The sequence below is a fragment of the Excalfactoria chinensis genome, chromosome 1, assembly GCF_039878825.1.
Source record: "Excalfactoria chinensis isolate bCotChi1 chromosome 1, bCotChi1.hap2, whole genome shotgun sequence".
NCBI classification, from domain to species: Eukaryota; Metazoa; Chordata; class Aves; order Galliformes; family Phasianidae; genus Excalfactoria; species Excalfactoria chinensis.
Window position 1 is genome coordinate 182,922,707 of NC_092825.1, and position 19,562 is coordinate 182,942,268.

Here is a 19,562-nt window from a genome sequence, read left to right on the forward strand (position 1 = left end):
TTTCCATAAGGAACAGTCAGTCCCGGGACACTAAGTAACATGGAGAGGTCCATGTAAGATAGAAAAGGGTGAACTGAACCTTAAATTCAGAGCTGAGGGCACATCTGGGCACCCAAGGCTCACTTACTTGTGGGCCAACACTCCTGTGATCACCTCTGTGGAAAGATAACGGGACATCCCACTGTTTAAATGTTCATCTAGAGATCTGGGAAGAGGTTAAACCCAACAGCTTTGAGACCTCAGCAACCTCCCTGTTGTGAATCATAACCTCACAGAGACTTGCTACTTTATTCCTGCCTGAACTTCCCTTGATGTTACAAGCTCATGGGTTCTGCTGAGGAAGGGGTAAAGGGAAGAAGATGTGAAAACAATACTGGGTTTCTAATAATCTTATTTGCAATCCAACTCAACGCAACTCCAACACTCACTTTGTAACAGATGACTTTCCCAGGGTCTAAAAGGTGACTACCCACAGCACGCCTCGTTCCACTGGGAGACTCAGAGCCAAAGACCCAACTCCATTCAAACAGAAAGATAAGGCATGGTCTCAGTATCCCATTCTGGCAGCCACAGCCATATCCCACACCAATGGTCCACATGTTGGCCATACCTTCTGGAAGCTGCTGCGCTGTCACTGTGCACGCTCAAGCCTCTGAAGTCAATGAATTTAATGTCACTGGTGAAGGCTGCTAAGAAAAGTTCCCAGGGTGATCACAGCCTGGCATTTCTGAGCAAGCCTGCAGAAGTAACCCGTCTGTAAATGTCACATTCACCCCTGGAAAATGGGTCAGGGCCAGGTCAAAGCACTGCTGACATCCTCCTTAATGGCCTATACGGCTATTCTCCAGCTGGTTGGAACAAGAGTGGTGTCTCATCCCATTTCTCTTCCCAATGGGCATGGGAGTGCGAAATTTGCCGCAAGGTTAAGCAAACAAAACAGCTCATGGTATGGATGCTCTGACACAAGAGCAGCACAAACAGGGCAGGGTAGCAAGATGAAGACAATTGCATTGAGTAATGGATACACACACTAACAAGGCTGTTGGTGGAGAAAAGTTTCCAGCATTTTTATATGACTTAAAAACACATTATTTCAGTTCAGCGAAACACTTTATTACATGAACAGTGGCTTCCTGTTGCTTCTTACATGTAAATACGGGCATTCTGAATCACAGTGTGGCAGACCACATTGAAAAAGCTATACGTGAATCTACAGGGTGAATCTGAAGAAGGGAACCTAACTCAGCACGAAATGCTACCTGAAGTTGAGGAAAATGAAGTTTTTTGGGTCAAGCAAAGCAATTCAGGTTGCTTATTAGGAAAAACTTCTCCCAGTGAGTGGTCAGGCACTGGAATGGGTTGACTGGGGAGGTGGGAGAGTCATTGCTCAGTGGGCAGCACTGGGTGGACAGTTGGATTAGATGGTCTGAAAGGTCTTTTCCAACCTTAATGATTCTAAGGTTTTATAGTTGCGTTTCATGAACCCGTAATAAGATCAGTCCACCCAGAGAACCAACAGCATGACAGGGTGGGAATCCAAAGGCATCCCCATTCAGCAAGAATGGTCCGGGATGAAGAGCTGCTGAGGGAGGGCTCACAAAGTCCATTGACCCCTGCGGTCCCCCAAGCCAGGTCTGCTGGGAAAACTCCTGTCCTGACTTTCTGGGAAGCTCTGGCTGAAGCCCCATAAGCTCCATGCCAGCTCCCGTTCCCGAGATCCTGGCCCTTCTCCAGCCATGCTTTAATGGTGCTGCAGTTCAGCTGCATCAGAACCGCAAGGTTTGTCCTTGAGGCAGAAGATGCAGACAGGCAGTACTGGGGATGGCAGGGAAGGATTTGTTGAAATGGTCACACAAATCCTGGTGCAGAAGAATGTGTGTCTCGAAAGGAAGGTCAGGAAATGAAATGGAAGCTCTGGCTTTCTGCTGCAGCAATGCTATTCGAGTCACTGTGTGTTTCTCCTCCCTTCAGGGAATCATTACTTCCCTTCTTTCTGTGATTCTAATGCAGTTCAAAATTAGCGTTGCACTTGGACTGCCTTTCTCATCTGCATGACAGGGTAATTGCTCACCATGACATGGGAGCAGAAACAGATCCAGTGGTGAAGGGAGTGAAGGGAAAGCAGCACGCAGTTCAGACAGCAGCTATTGGCTTGCCATTGCATTGATGAATCTGGTCATAGGCTGCTCACCACAGGAGCTACTATATGCCTGCATCTGAATATCCTTCGTATGCTATTTGTGCACCAGGTGTTCTGTACTCAATGGTACACATGAAAAATGAAGGAGAGAGTAAGTCTGAATTTCAGTTATGATAAAAATGCCACGCTGGTGTCAGCTTTCATGTCAGATGCAGTTTCTTGATTCCAAGAGGTGTACAAGACAAGGCAAAATCAACAGCAATGTGACCACACAAGGAAAAGTGAGAGCTTGGGTTGGGATCCCCTTGAATATTTGAAGGGAACAGTCTCTTCAGCAGAGTCTGTTGTGATAGGACAAGGGGGTTCAAACCCAAGAGGGGAGGTTTAGATTGGATATAGAAAAGGAGCTGTGTTCAATAAAGGCAGTGAGGCACAGGTTGCCCAGAGAGGTGGTGGAGCCCCATCCCTGCAGACACCTGAGGTCAGGGGAGGACTGATGTGGGTGTCTCTGTGCACTGTGGGGAGTGGGACCCGATGGCCTTTAGGGGTCCCTTCCAACTCAACCTATCCTATGATACTATGATTCATAGAGGAAGCACTGAGGAATAAGGACCACTGAGTAGAACAGCACTGAATCAGGGTGCCAGCTCCAGTATAACGTGCATTTCAGGGCAAACAGTTCCACAGCTCAATGAGCTGTGTGTCCCAAGCGTGCAACACAAGCAGGTGAAGTCATGCACGGGGAGGAAAGCTGCACACAACATATGCAGCATGACAACTACACAGTTACAAGTAATGCAACATGAAGCAGACCAGAGCAGGATTAACCTACATTCGGTCTGACCACGTGCTTGTTCTGTGCCAATGTTTGAGCACGTGTTTGAGCTTGTGGTATTTCTTTACAAGATTATTTTTTTTTTTAGCACATATGGTGAGTTGCTGGATTTGACAGAAAGGGCTGAATTCTGCTTTCTCTTTCATGCCTTCCCGTGCAATGTAGCCATTGAGTTAAAATTACAACACTGTAATCATGATGACCTTACTGGTCTTTCCAGCCTTAATGATTCCATGACACTACAGTCCTATGATGATGGAGCCAAGGGAAAGCAATGTGGGGCTGAGTCACATTCCCCCCGCCCTGACCCTTTAACAGACCCAGAACTAAGGTGTGAATTTGCTTTGTGTAATGGAGAGCAGAATTTGGTGCCTATTTCTGAAGATATTATACTTGTAAAACACATCATTTTTAATGGAGCAGTACTCAGTCTATGCGGTTTATGGTCTAGCCTTTCCTTAGGAGATATCCCTGCTTGCAAAAGGCATAAAAGTGGGTAAACTGTAGAAAATGTGTTAAAAGCGCCCAGTGTGAGCATGGGAGCCATCAGCATCACTGGGGCATGGATGAGGATGTGAGGGGAAGACACGCTGACTCCAGCTCCCCGCTGTAGGATTTGTCCCATAGTATTGGATCTGCAAACACTGGGACCATCTCGGGGGAGGCTGGGAAAGGGGCAGCGTGGCAGATGGCTGCATGGCCACATCTCCTCCTAATTAACCAAAACGAGGGCTGGCGTAAATGCACAAAGCAATTACCAGGCACTTCTGGACCCATGCTGACTGCACCAAAGCTGTCATAAATAGAAGAGTGCAAGAAGGGCTGGGGAAGCTTCGTAGATCTGCGTCTTCTGCAAACCCAGATCTACAAAGGTGCGCTGCTATCCCCTTCCTAAAGCAAAAACAAACCAGACACCAACAAAAACTGGTGGAATAAAAATTAAAAAGCACACATTTGCAGCTCATCTGCAATGAGCAGGAAGGAGGATTCGTTATTGCTAAGCACCGCCGTGTGCGTAGCAGAGGTTTACGGCCTCTCCACTGGGTATATAATATGCATTTGGAAAGCAGATGATGTGCAAATACTTCTTCTTTTGGAGCTGTTCCAAGCTTCATCAAGAAATAAGACATACACGGGGTAAGTGTATTAAGCAGGTACTTAATTGAGAGCCGAGACGAGAGATGAAGGCGCCGTCTCTCAGGCACAGCACGTGTGCTTTAAGCACACTCCTGGATTGATATTTATTGCAACTGACAGAGCAGAAAGGCTCGGAAGAAGCACTCCTTCCCCCTCCATAAATAATTCACCCATCGTAACAGTTCATAAAATGTTTATATTAAGTAATAATTAAATATTGCATTGCCTAAAAAAAAAAAATAATAGCTTAGGTTGCAGACAGGAAGAAGGGTGGGGAGAAGTGGTTGCCCTGAAGCTGTCACATCGGGTTTTCTCTGCAGAGTTAAAGGGGCAGTTTCCCAACAAATGGGTTTTTTCCATTGATCTTCATGGGAGGAGAACATGGATCTGTTTTCATGTATGGAAGTTGTGTAGTTTTCCATGCTAAGGCTTTGGGCAGGGTCAGCAGTCCCACATTAACCCTATTAACTGCTGAGCAATGACTTTTGGCTTCAAACCACCAGCTATGCTGGTCGGCTTCAAGCCCATTAATGGGTTATTTGGTCTTTGGTCATGGAGAAACACAAGGTCCAACACGGCATCAGCCTCCAACAGCTGCACCTCAGCACAGGAAATAGGATGAGGAACCAGGCAGGGAGAGCAGTGGGGCGATGGCTGATAACATCAATCAAATGTCATCGTGCATACACCCAGGCAGCTCTTATTAAACCTTTAATTGCTTGATCCAACTTGCGCCCTGGGGAACGTAAAGAAAAGCAAGCGGCACCAAGGTCACTGCAGGCAGAAAATCAATGCGGGGAATGAATGCTAATGACTTTCTTTCCCCCTAGTTTCAAAAAGGGGGGACTGTGGAGACATCCTGCTGCCATCTCCAGAGACCACAACGTCTCTCAGCCCTGCTGCAGCAAAACATGGGGCACGTTCTTCCATTCTGCACCCAAGCCCTGCTCCTCTCCATGGGTTGGAGCATCCCAAAGGAAGGCTGTATCTCTGCAAAGACTTGCTTCCTTCCTTCCTTATCCGCTTGCTTCGTGCTCTGCATCCTGCCCACAGTAACTGAACACCTTCCCCATCTTTACTGACCATATTTTCTGCACCCCTCACCTCCCTGATGCACTTCCTTTGGTCCACAGCCCTGCCAAAATACAAAGCCAAATCCTGAATAAGAGTCAACCTGAGGCTTTACTAATGTGTAAGGATGACACATCTTATGCACCACATTACATACATACCAGCACATTACTCCTTTTGGTGTGGCTTTTTAATTGTTTTTTTTTGTTGTTGTTGTTTTGTTTTTTTTCTAGAGTTTCTTTTTTAATGCAATAATATTTCTGACATTTGTTTTTTTGAGCTACCACTGTTGATTTCTCCCTGTTTGTCACACTCCCATCTCTCCTGAACCACTTCACAGAATCACAGAATGGTTGGGTTGGAAGGGAACTCCAAGATCATGAAGCTCCAACCCCAAACCACAGGCAGGGTCACCAACCTCCACATTGAATACCAGCCCAGGCTGCCCAGGGCCCCATCCAACCTGGCCTTCAACACCTCCAGGGATGGATGGGGCATCCACAGCCTCTCTGGGCAGCTGTTCCAGCACCTCACCACCCTCTGAGTAAAGAACTTCCCCCTTCACGTTTATTTCAGGCTGTTTCACCACTGTGTCAGGATGTCTTTGAACTCCCATTCCAGCATGCAAAATGATTTCACCAAACACACGTGATGGACTCAACATACAGATGAAATATAGCACTGTACAAGCAGTCAGATGGAGTGGTCCTAAAGTCCCTTTCTGCTGTCCATGGTAACTCACGGATAATTAGTGATAGGATGAGAGGTAATGGCTTTACATCATGCTGGGGCAGGTTCAGGTTGGATATAAGGGAAAATTCCTTCTCCAAAGAGCAGTGATGCACTGGCACAGCTCCCAAGGGAGTGAGGGTTCACCGTCCCTGAAGGGGTTCCAGAACCATGGGGATGTGACACCGAAGAACATGGTCAGTGAGCATGCTGGGGTGGATTGGGGATGTCCAACCTTAACAACTGTATGGGATATTTAAGACTGGCTGCATCCTATACTGATGGGAAGAAGCAGATGTGACCCACCAGTGCAGGGTGTATGTGGTGCTGGATCTCAACAAGCCCTACTGCTGGTTGAAACTGTGATACTCCTGCAGAAATACATCCATGCTCCATGCTGTACTGAGGGATTTTTTTCCTCAACTCCATTGAGATTTGGATCAAGCTCCTGGAAGGTGTCTCCAAAGCTCCACAACCCTCACAATGGAGGGTGAATGCACAATGGAGGATGAAGCAGAGGTGAGCAATGAAAATATTAAGATTAGGCGTGACTGAAATAGTAATGAAAATACGTGTCCAAATACCAAGGAAAACAGAAGAAAAACAAACAGAGGCTGCCTTCCCCAGCTGATCAAACTGTGAACTTAGTTATTTCCACCAAGGCCAGAAGATCGATGCTCTCACAGCAGGAGGAGAGCACTATGGCTGCAGCACATTACATACAGTCATGCAGTCAAGGAGTCGTAGAGCCACAGAGTCAAGGAGTCATGGAGCCATGGAGCCACAGAGTCAAGGAGACAAGGAGTCATGGGGTCATGGAGTCATAGAATGGCTTGGACTGTAAGGAACCTTAAAGACCATGTAGTTCCAAACCCCCAAAATATGGTGTTTCTTCCAATCCTTTAGCCCACTAACAAGACATACCAGAGCAAAAGCCCACACAGATCAACTGGTACGTTCTAAATGATATTAAACATCTGTCCAAAAATTAGTTTGCTGTCATCAGCTGAGGGAAACCAGGAGGTGCAGTAAGGACTCAGCAGCTGGTGCCTTTTGGCCTATGTGCTGCACATCAATGGTCAGATCACCTGAATATATTGGTACCTGAGAGTATGGAATGAATGTAAATGAATAAAATCTACACAAGAAAGAGGTAAAACCAACATATTCATATATTTTTCTATATAAATATCCTCTCTTTCCATATGGTCTCACACAGAACTTTATACACTGCCCTCCTATTATGGCATACTCATCCTGTATATATCATATCATAGCAGTGTGTTCATTTGCCCTTGCAGAAGCTCTGAACACATCTGCAGCACTCCTTCCTCTTCCCAAGGGATGTCTCCATGTCTCCCAATGCAGCAGAGGGATGGAGTGCCCACAGCAATCAGGGCCACAGTGATTCCTCTCATTTTGCCTTCTGCATAACGCAACCATATAACTTCTACATCAAGTGCATAGCCCCAAACCTTGGATGCTACCAGACTCTGGTCTCACAGCAAGTAATATTCATATGGGCAAGGACTTGGTGTCTGCTGAAATCCAGAGCTCAGACCACATCAATCAGCAGTATTTGCCTGTGTTTCAAGAGCAAACACAGCCTTTCTGTACTTCAGTAAATAAATAAGCAAGTAGAGTGGAGAGGCTACGAAAGCAACGTGTACAGAAATAGATCACCTTGAGACATCCTCACCCTTCCCACTGCAAAGAATAACACAAGCCTTCGTTTTGTATCACATTGAAAGCATTGTGTAGAAGAACCAAGACTGCTAGAAATGCCTGAAGAGATACTAGAAGACCAGCTCATAGAATCACAGAATCACCAAAGTTGGGTTGGAAAAGACCCACAGCATCACCCAACCCAACCATCCACACACCACCAATAGCTCCCACTAAACCATGTCCCTCAACACAACACCCAAACGTTCCTTGAACACCTCCAGGGTCGGTGGCTCCACCACCTCCTGCGCAGCCCATTCCACTGCCTGACCACTCTTTTGGAGAAGCAGATGTAGAGATACTGTAGTAGATATTAGATTGTAGACTGTAGTAGATGTTGAGATAGGAAGGGCTGAACAGACAAGTCTTTCCCCTGCTCAAAGCAACAGCACTTCACATTTAAGGAGACATCATCCTCCAGTTGTTCACTTCCATCTTCATATCTCCCACCATTCTCAGTCCAAACTTCCAGGAGCCAGGCTTTGCAATGGCTGACTCTAATACTGGACTTAATGATCTTCATGGATCCCTCCCAACTCTGGATGTTCCCTGAAACTGTGATTCTACAACAGCGCTGTCAGGACTTCAACATTTTAAACCCCAAGATGTTTCCTGGCTTCCACAAACCCAGCAAAGCAGTGGAAATATCAGACTTTTGCATCAATTTCCCCCCTTAGTTTAAATAACTTGCCCAAAACAGAGCTCACTCTATTGCACTGGCAGCAAAAGAGTGGCTCAAACTGCAAGAACAGTGCAAGATACCTTGCAAGGTGACCTCCTGGCAGAGATCAGGGTTGATGGAGCCCCCAAATCCATCAAGTGCAGGTGGGAAGGGAAAGGGTATCTTGCTCTGCTGCGAATGGCATCCTATTGGCACCTGCTCCATGAAGGTCTCTGCCAAGAAACCATCAGCCCCACTGCTTCCCATACTGGGGAATGGGAAAAACTGAGAGTTGCAGCTCTGCCTGCGTTTCCAGCCCTGCTTCCATGGGCAGAGGCAAAGGGAAATGCTGGAGGAAGGCTGAAGCTCAGCAATGAGGGCTGGTCCTGAAGGACTTTCTCACCCTTCACCCAACACTCAGCCACGAAACTTGGGTTTCTATTCTGCAGCACACTGGCCTGCCCAACTCTGACCTTCTCAAGTCCATTTTTCAGCTGGTTACACTGGATTTCTGGCTGAACCCAACCTGCCCAGCTCCCCATAAAGGCATGCTTTCTAAGACGCCTGCTTGTCTTTGCTTTAGGAGAAATACATCAGCTTGCTTTCTATGGGACATGAGTTCTCTCCCCATCTCCCTCCCCTACTTGTGTAGCTGGATTAATGGGAAGGAAGTGGTCAGCTACAGACACAGCTGCCCAAGGGGTGGAGGGGTCACTGTCCCTGGGGCTGTCCCAGAGCTGTGGGGATGTAGCACTGAGTATGTTGGCAGTGGGCATGGTGGGGTGGGTAGGGTTGAGCTTGGGGATCTCAGAAGTCTTTTCCAGCCTTTATGGTTCTACAGTCTTATGAATTGGGAGAAAAATGGACAAAGAAGAGGAAAATATCCACTGGTTCACCTAAAAATTAAATGCATGTGAGCACCATTTCATCAACAGCTCGCATTTACACAAAGCACTCCCACAGGAAGCACACAGTTTACCAAGGTAGCAAGATGAGAACGAGCGTGGAAAAGCAAATCTGAGGCATCATAATGAGGATTTAAATCCTCAACAAACCCGCAGGAGAGCAGTGATCTGCACGACAACGTGATGTCTTGCAGGGTGTGGGGATACACAGCAGCCCTGACATGGAGCACCCTGTGTATTGCTGCTTGCTTTGCACCAGCCCATGCAAACCCCTGGGATCCCAAAGCAGCAGCAGCCTCTGCATGCACGCACTGTTGCAGTGCTGCAGGGTTTCCTCAGGTGAAGGCACCGTGTAAGAAAAGGAGCTATTAATAGGAAAGCAAAACGTGTTTGCTACAGAGCACCTGCAATGCTGGGCTTGGGGAGGGGAAATGACACGGAGGTTGAAGCAGTCACTGAGCAGCCCCGTGTGGGTGTATATATAAACACACAGAGAGAGAGGACATCTGAAGGGTATCCAAGGCGCTGAGTTACCAGCCCAAGGAAATTAAACTTGCATCCTCTAAGGGTTCCCTGAAGCTGCCCTTCCCTGCTGCTCAGCCCAGCGCAGCAAGGCTCACCTGCAGATACCAGCACCAGTGCTATGCTCACATGCAGCAAAGAGCAAAGGAGAGCAAGATTGATGGAGGGGAGAGTGCAGAAGGACTGAGAAATCAAAGGGTTGTTCTGCTGGTAGGAGACAGGGAAAGCAAAGGTCGTGCTCCAAGTGTGAGAGGAGACAAATTTACAACAGCTATTTGTGATTTATTTGGCAAAGGAAGGGCAGAGAGAGTCCCGCTGTCTACATGAGACGATCTCTCTCCTCTTATCTTTATTTATTGTTTGCTCTACAGCAATAGCCTGAAGCTGCCATGTGGAACTGGGGTCTGCTCGACAGCATCTGCTCCTGCATGAGGAGGCCGGTGGTCCAAACAGGCACAGCAGTGATGGGGAGGGGAGGAGGAAGGATGTCTGACACGTCCTTTGATACTATAACTGACTTAGCAGACAAAGAAAATGTGAAAATCTATCTAAAGCATTTGATACCGTGCCACGTGGGAGATTGTTAATTAAGCCAGCGAATACGAACATCAGCAGAACGAGAAACTGGGCATGGGAAATGGAAATGCAAAGTGTTGCATGCTGAGCTGCAGCCTGGAAGGAGGTTAGCAGTGCTTAACGGTGCTGAGGTTGACTCTGGCACACAAAAGTAGGGCAGTGCTGATGAGACCTCCTAATGGCACAACACTGTAGGCAGCACCGGCAGGGAGGAGGATGGGGATAGCATGGAGGAAGAAAGAGATTGACCTTGACTGCCATGCTCAAAATGGGGTGAAAATCCAGCATGAAGCTCCAGGCTGGGCTCTGATTAGTGGGATTTCTTGCTATAGGGTGGCAGCTGGAAGTCCCGAAGGAAAATGATGGGGTCAGTGGAGATAGGGATGGCCACAAAGGTGGTGTGGTGGGGTTGGGAAGAGATGGGCATCTCCTCCCCAAACCCACAAGCAGCATGTTGGATCCACATTTTAGAAATGCTGGTTTCCCCCAGAAGAGGGAGAGAAGAACAGCTAATCTGGGGAACAGAAAAAGACTAAGCAATAGGATGCCTATAATTGGACTTAATGGTCCAGTGGGTTCCATCCAATCCTATGCCTTGAAGTCCCTGCCAATGTAACCATAGCAGAGCAGGGGCAGACTAAAAACTGCTCAGGTTCATCAACAACTCCATCAGCAGAATGCCACCTTCTGTTCAGCCCACCCTGCAGCACACACAGCCACAAAACTCTGCTCTGCCTACACTGCTGAGATGGATATTGTCCACTCTGGGGTGAGTGCAGGCCATATGACTTTAAGGTTGGAGATGCCATCAAGAATCTCTTCCAGCTGATGGAATGACCACATCCAGGGGAGAGCAATCATAAAACTGCAGAATCATAGAACTCTTAAGGTTGGAAAAGACCTCCCAGATCCCCAACCCAACTCCACTGTGCCCACCAGCCACGTCCCCAAGTTCCATATCTACACGTTTCCTGAACACCTAAGATGCAGAGCGTGGTAAAACAGCTGCAACACTCATTTCAGTCCTCTTCATGCCTCACTACAAGAGCCTTCTCCATGCCATTATCCCACACAACAGTTCCTGAAGCACCAGCAGGATCTACTAAGGATATGCACAGAGCCAAAGCCACTCAGCATCTCCCATTGAACCTCCTTTGCTGGATGGATGAAAACTCCCCTCTCCTTTCTCTTCCTTGTGGCTGAAAGCAAACTTGGATCCACACATCCATATGGATTAATTTAACATCACTCCCATGCAAGATGAGAGGTCATAGCTAAACGACGTTGGGAGATTAACTCTGCCCAGAAAAGCTGTGGTTTATTATCTCCTCCATTCTATCTCAGCACTGGGATGTGGACCAGATGACATTGGGAGGTCCTTCCAACCCTACATTCCCACTTCCATAGTGATGGAGTTTGAGTTCCCCATCCTTGTGTGAGCGACTCCAGGGAGGACATCCCTCCTGAGTCAGCTCCTCTGTGTCTCACAAAGCACACAGCAGCTCCAGCACTGACTCATTCATCCCTGCAGCTCCTACACTTCCCATTTGTTCCACAATTTTCAGCACTTCCAGGGCTTGAGATGGGCGCATGAGCAACAGGCACTTGGTTCACGCTACAGGAGTCAACACTCCTCTCATTTCCTCTGATAGGAAAATAAATTAGTAGGAAAAAAATAAATAAACCTTTGGTCAATATATATATGTGTGTATATATATATATGTATATATATATTTATGCGTCTGGATAGGGAGCTAGGAGATCTGGTTTAGTGGTTTTCTGTAGGTATGGTAAAGGGAAGACGGTTGGACTAGATGATCTTGTAGGTCCTTTCCAACCTTGTGATTCTATGATTCTACGATTCTATATGTCTCTGGAGATGAATCTGAAAACGAAGCCTCACAGTGTTGCTTCTCATGGGGAACTTCATTGCGTTATTACTTGCATCAATACAAAGGGAGCGATGTTGCTCACGTGGGATTTCCCCTTTCCCTTTTATTTTTATCTCCAGGGAAAAATACACAAACCCAGCATTCCTCCTTGCTGAAAGATGTCCCTGTGTGGTCCCTCAAGGTCTGCAGGGAGCAGAGAGGAGGGTGATGAAAGCAGTGCAAACTGGCCCCATAGCTTTGCCTGGGCAGCCCGTGTTTTGGGAAGGGATCAGGTGGTCCCTGGGCAGCCCTGCTTCTGTTTCCCCACCGCAGAAGAGAAATAAGACCCTACATGGCAAGCAGATGTCAATGTGTTCAACCTGATCACCTTCAAGCCAACTTGCTCCCAAGGAGTTCAAACAACACACTGTCCTGGGAGTCCTTCACTTACAGAAACCATTAGGATTGGACACGCGCTCGGTCATTTCCCTACATAAATGGTTTTCCCACTTATTCTATAGGATCTCGTGGGCACGTTGAGTCTCCTGCAGGCATGCAGTGCTGCCACAGCTGCTTTGGATTTGCTGAAGGCTTGAGTGAGCACGGGGGGGGATGGGGTGATGGCTGGACTTGGGGATCTTGGAGTTCCTGTCCAACCTTAATGATTCTATGAGTGGGCATGGTGGGGATGGGTCAGTGGTTGGACAAGATGCTCTTGGATGTCTTTTCCAATCTTAATGATTCTATTATGCCAAATAATCCTCCAGCATCAGGGCTGGGAGCAGCCTCCATCCTCCATGGTCAGCACTATCAGGAACTCTTTCTGCTCCATCAGTCATAGAATCATAGAATCACAAGGTTGGAAAGGACCTACAAGATCATCTAGTCCAACCATCCTCCCTTTACCATACCTACAGAAAACCACTAAACCAGATCTCCTAGCTCCCTATCCAGTCTGGGCAGACCCAAGAGGTCACACACGGTCCCTGCAATATTCTCTATAAGAAGGCAAAAAGAAAAAGGGAATTCCTCTCTTTTTCATGCAGTGACGACCTTGGGCTCATTGCTGAGTACATCCCGCGCCCAGTAAACAACACAACAACGCAGCCCACTGACAAGCCATTAGTGCTCTGTTCTTTGATTTCACCAAAGGCCGCTTCCCAGCCCTGGAGCATCACATTACGCTGATTGGTAGCACTGGAAGGAAATCTCCCCCAGCTCTGCCTCCAGCCAGCAGCCACATACCAGCAAAGGGCACAGAGGACAAAGCCCCATCTTAGCCACCCCTGGGTTGTTAGGGGGTCATTCTGGCTGCCGGGTGGCCCCATCCTTAGAGTGGAACCTCCATCCTTGGAGATGTTCAAATCCTATATAAGTAGGGAGACCCAAGAGCAGTGAGGTTTTCCATAGTAACAGGGATTCACAGAGTCTGGCTTTCAGAAACCCAAACAAGAAGCAACAATTAAAAGATGCCTGATTTGAACAGAAGGCGAGAGCAATTAGCCACAACATCAAGCCTCCACGTCCCTATTGAGTCCAGCACCTGAACCCATCTGACCCCTCTGCACAGGGGAACATGCAGCTGTAGAGACTTGTTGGGAGCAGACTATGGGGTGCACATAGGGGTGGAATGGCAAGCAATCTGCATCTAAATAATTACGTAAATAAACCTAATTATCCTTTGTAGCAGCTCTGCAGCTCCATTCCCAACCCCAAAACAGGCAACTCGAATATCCCTGCCCATTCTCTGCCATCTCAGAGCACCTGAACTGCCTCATCCCCAAACAGACGGATGTGATTCCAAAATACAGCAAAATATAAACCCTAAATCCCATTGCTTGACCCATTTCCCACCTGGAGAATAGGGGCAGTGGGACAGAAAACCCAGCTTCACATTAAACCTGCAAGGATTTACTACCTGTTTGGTGGCAGAGCACGATCTCCAAACCCAACCTTAGGGAAGAAAACTGGTGTTTCCCCAACCCACCGCTGTGCAAACAGGCACAGAGACAAGCAAAAAGCTGCAGCCACACCTAGGTCACAAAGCAGCCCCCCCAGCTCTGCTCTCTGCCATCCCCACCCTCAGCAGAGGTGGGCTCTGCCAAAGAAAGCTCTGGAAAACACAATCGCAGCAAACCCTCCTTGCAAACAGCCGTGCAGAGGGCAGCAGCCACTTTGTTTTGCATTCCCGACGCATCAGACCCCGCTGAGAAATACAAGCAAAGCGAGGAGATTAACGCTGCGAATGCTCAAAGGGGTGAAATCAGGGCACTGAGGCTGGGGAGGGGAATAAGTGTGGGGGGGGGGGAGAAACACAAGGGACGTGCCACCCCACACTGCGCCGCGTTAAACATGGCAGCATCCCAAGGCTGCCCCACCCAAGCAGCGCAGGGCGAGCGTCACCCGCATCCCAACGCGGCCCTGGGATGCTTTGTCTTGGGGATGCTGCTGGTCCAGCATGTCTGGGGGCCGGGGATGATGCTGTTGGGATGTAAAGGGGTCTGTGCAGTCAGGGACAAGGATGCTTCAGGATGCAGGGATGCTGTCGGGATGCAGGGATGATGTCAGGATGCAGCGAGGCTTCCGGATAGTAAGAGACGGAGATGCTTTTGGGATAGAGGGCTGCAGTTGGGATTCAGAGATGCTGTCGGGATACAGGGATGCTCTCAGGATGCAGGGATGTTTTCAGGATGCGGGGACACTGCCAGGATGCAGGGATGCTGCCGGGATATAAGCTCACTGCTGGGAGACAGGGATGCTGTCGGGATATAGGCTCACTGCTGGGATGCAGGGATGCTGTCAGGATGTAGGGATGCTGTTGGGATATAGGCTCACTGCTGGGATGCAGGGATGCTGTTGGGATGCAGGGATGCTGTCGGGATATAGGCTCACTGCTGGGATACAGGGATGCTGTTGGGATGCAGTGAGGTCTCTGAGCATGCAGAGATCCTCCTGGAAGGGACTGGCAGAGCTTTACACACGGCAGAGAAATGCCCAAAGCCCCATCACGGCGGGTGGGGGCCTCGCTGCAGACCCTCCCCGTAGGACCCGAACCTTCACTCCCCGCATCCCAATAAAGCGGAACGGGCCGAGAGCTGACAACAACGGGGTGACAAAGAGACAGCGAAAATCCTCGGGAACCAAACCGCCCCGCCCCCCCCGGGGACGGATGGGACGGCAGAAGGGGGGTCTCACCTGTAGGACGAGCTGACCCCCGCCGCCACCACCTCCTCCTTGATCTGCCGGTTGAGAGCATCGGCGGCCGCCCGGCCCCGGCCCTCCTGCCCGCCCGCCTCATCGCCCCTCTGCCTCCCCTTCTCTCGGCCATCCCCGGGCCGGGCCGCCTTGGGATGCTCCTCGTCCGCCTCCACCTCCTCCTCCTTCTTCCTCCTCTTCTCCTGAGCCGCTTTCTCGGGAGATCCGCGCTCAGGGCCGAGCACGGGGGAAGGACCCGCTTTGGGGATCCACGGGTGGTCCCCTCTTTTAGGGATGGGCCAAGCGCGGAAATCCTTTTGGTACTGCGTCTCCTTCTCGAAGGGCGTATCGGACGGCTGGTACTCGCTTTTGGGTTTGCAGCTGGGCTCGGGGCGCTGCACCTTCCAGGGTTTGTAGTCGTGCCGCATCACCGAGTCCGCGGGCGGAGAGCCGTGCGGGGCCGTGCCGGGCCGTGCGGGGCCGGGAGCCGCGTCCCCCCCGCCCGCAGCCGCGGCATCTCCGCCGGGTTGGGTATCGATGGGCGCCGCCGCGCTGCGCGGGATTTGCGCGGGGAGGGGCTGCTCGGTGGCTTCGGAATATTTGGTGAAAACCAAAGGGACGGCGATGTCGGCTTTATCCAGCTGGTTCCAAAAGCGGGCGATGCAGCAGGCGCGGGTGATGCAGGGCCACGCCATGGCGGCCCCGCTCCGCGCTGCTCCGCGCACTTTCCGCGCAGCGGCCGCACGCACAGAGCGGAGCGGCGCAGGGAGCGGAGCGCACAGCCCCGCGCAACCCCCGCGCAGCGCAGGGCGGCACGGGGCGGAGCTTCGAGTGGGGGCGGGGCCTAAAGGGGGCGGGGCTTATCATAGGCGGGGCTCAGACAGGGGAGGGTCGCGCACCTGCGCGCATGCGCACACGCGCAGTGCTGGGTGTATATATGTAAACACGTAGATGTGTGTGCACGCAGCAGGAGATGCTTGCACATGTACCTGCATGCATGTGCCTTGCATGTGCCTTGCATGTGGGTTTCCGTTTGCATGGAGGGCTGTGTGTGTGCATGCAGGTAGACATGTATGTGCAAGCGTGTGCCTGGGGGTATGTGTGTGACCATGCATTCACACAGCTGCGTGCACTCAGGTCATGTATGTGTGTGTGTTCATGTGTACAAACCTGTTGTGAATGCAGATGAGTGTATGGAGTTATGCATGCATGAATTCTTGCATGTTGCTCATGTATGTGCACATGTGTGTACCTGCATGCGTGTGCATGTTTGCACATAGGGGTGTGTTGCTGCAAGTGTATCCCTGCGTGTGCACAAGCCTGCATCCATGTGATATCACTTGTGTGTGTATGTATGTGTGTGCACATAAATGTGTTTGCTTGTGCACAGATATGTGCAGGTGTAAATGTGCTTGCATGTGCCTGTGCCTGCATGTAAATATGCATGTGTGACTGCAGATGTGCATGCATACCTCTTCATGCATGCACAGCGCTGTGTGCATTCAGTTCACTGTGTGTTTGTGCAGCTGTTCATGTGTGCATACCTGTGCGTGTGGATGCATGCATGTGGTTATGCATGTCTGAATACTTGTGTGTTGCACGTGTATGTGCACATGTGTGGACCTGCATGCATGTGCATGTTTGCACGTAGGTGCATGCACAGATGTGTAACCACGTTTGCTTGCATGTGCACATTTGTCTGCAGGTGTGAGTGTGCATGCATGTGCCAGTGCACACAAACGTGTGTGCAGATGTGTGTGCACGTATGTTTGTCACATGCACAATCACACACATGCAGGCTCACACTTGCAAATCCACGTGCACATGGATCCAACTTGCTCGCTGGGGGTTTGCACAGCACCCTGCATCCCTCTGGGGTCTGGGATTTTACATGTGCACGAAGCAATGGGCTGGCTTTGCAGGAAAGCGCACAGTCACGCATCCCCCATCTCTGCTTCTTCCTGAGCTCTGCAAGGTTTGGCGGGGTCAGGAGGCTCTGCAGATAGCAAGCAGAGCTGGATGAAGCTGGAAGCTGCAGAAAGAACAAATCACTCGGTGTCTCCCGGAGTGAACTGTGTGGTTCTATATAAATCCTGAAGCACGGCTGCTCATTCTCTTTCAGGAATCAGCAACAGAAAGAATCTAATCGCTTACGTCAAGTCAAATCCATTAGTTCTCATTAGCCCAATGGAGTTGCTGGCTGCAAACCTCTCTTGGAAAGCACAGGAGTTCAAAAAGTGCCTCAGAGTTCAAATTACAGCAGAAAGCAGGAATGGTTTTGGCTGTGGTGCCGTGATGGGTTGCTGGGTTGGGCTGGGTCAGGGAATGGCTTTCCCCTTTCTCCTAGATAAAGGCCGTGGTGCCACGATGGGACACTGGGTTGGCTTGAAGAATAGCGTATCCTGTTCTCCTGGCCATGGTGTCATGGTGGGATGCTGAGTTGGGTTGGGAATGACCAAGGACACCGTTGCGTTGGGAATGACACCACTGTCACTGCATTGGGATCTGCCCAGTGGGGTTTGATGCCACCCAAGAAAGCTGGTTTGCATGGTGCTGGGGGTATCACATTGGGGAGGAAAGCAGAGCAAACCCTGAATGTTGCAGCACCCCGAATCAGTGCCGGCTTTCTGTAGATGCCCAGGAGGTGGTGCTGGGTCCCATCCCTGGTGCAGAGGCAAGGAATAGCTCCAGGCATCCGCTACACAATGACAGCAGGAATGGTTTGGGAGCTAATTAACAAGGAGCTGTCGAATCTTTCCTAGGCATCCTCAGATGAAATCAGGATGACTTCCAGTTGAGCTACAGCTGGTGTTGCCCATCCTGGGCCAAGTCTGAAGCTGCTTCTGCTGCTGCACACCAGATTTCTGTTTTTCTCTGCTAATCTGATGACAAACAGGGATTGGCTCCTTGTCTCTGATCACCAACTGACATCTCATCATGTGCTGTGTGTGCAAGGTTACTTCCCATACAGACATACCCACCAGTTGCTGCAGGTGATAATGTCATGCTATTGTAGGAGCAGTGCAGCAAAGCTCGGTGTAAGACCTTATGGAAGGGAAGATGGTTTGATTTAAAATCATTTTAAAAAATGAACGTTAATAATGATAATAATACTAATAATGAGGGATGCTGTGTGGAGGCAGGAGTTGAGCTCAGTGATCTATATGGATATCAATGGTGAAAGAGGAATCGAATCATAGTCAGGGTCACAGAATGGCTTGAGTTGGACAGGACCTTGAGGCCCATCCATTTCCAGCCTCCCGCTGTGGGTTGGGTGCCACCCATCAGGTCGGGCTTCCTTGGACCCATCTTGCCTGGCCTTGGGCACCTCCAGGAAGGAGAAACCAACAGATAATTACTGCATTACACTTTCAGCTTCCTCCTGATAACTTCCCTCCCACTGGCTGTATGTCATTGCATCACTCCTTGCAGGGAACCCTTTGGGTCCTTGTTCCTGGAGCACAGCCAGCTCCTCACATGCAACCTGCTCCATTCTGGGTATGGGGTTCTGTGGGGTCACCCCACTATTCTGCTGTGCAAAGCCCAGTGACTCGCAAAGCCCACAGCTGGGTGACTCAGGGCTTCGTGGTTTGGCATTCAGAGATGGACATTGATCAACCCCATCACAAGGGCTGCTGATAAAGGGATTACAGGGAACAACCTATTGAGGGATTAAAGGGCTTTCTGCTCCCGAGCTGAATACAAGCCATTGGAGATCCAATAACTGACTATGAATACCTGAGAAGGAAAAGGCCAAGGGGAATGTCACCAGAGGGGGATCATGGAGCACATGGAGAAGGAGGAATGGTGAGAAAATGAGATTTCAGTGACTGAGAATTAAGTGATTGGGTAAATGAAACAGCAGCCAAATTCCCCTGGAGGTGCTGCCATGGGACTGGCAGGGAGGAGGAGCGAGCAGCACTGGGTGGCACCAGTGCATGGAATCACAGCTCAGTGGTATCTCACTGATGCTCCCCTCCAGCCTCCCCACAGCCAAACCCAAGTCAGTGCAGAGAACAGGAGGACAATGTGAAAGCAATCAGAGAAACGTGCAGGAGAGCTGGGATGGAAGTATGCTTACATCTGTAACAAGTACATGTACAAGTAGCTTATCTGTGATCTTCTGTAATGCTGTTATAACACTATTTCCCTTTCTAGCTAATTGACTAAGATCCATTGGCCCGCCATCTAAGAC

General features: G+C 49.7%; 1 protein-coding gene across 3 annotated transcripts in view; it reads right to left on the reverse strand.

Moving 5' to 3' along the window:
- MAP6 (microtubule associated protein 6) overlaps positions 1-16,175 on the reverse strand; it is a 34,371-nt gene extending 18,196 nt beyond the window's left edge. For all 3 annotated transcript variants that reach the window (XR_011902649.1, XM_072327045.1, XM_072327044.1), the window contains exon 1: positions 15,368-16,175. Coding sequence is in view for 2 of the 3 variants with exons in the window: in XM_072327045.1 (XP_072183146.1) it covers positions 15,368-16,062 (695 nt within the window). In the remaining variant the exon portion in view is untranslated. The remainder of the gene's footprint in view (positions 1-15,367) is intronic.
- Positions 16,176-19,562: the final 3,387 nt, after the last annotated feature.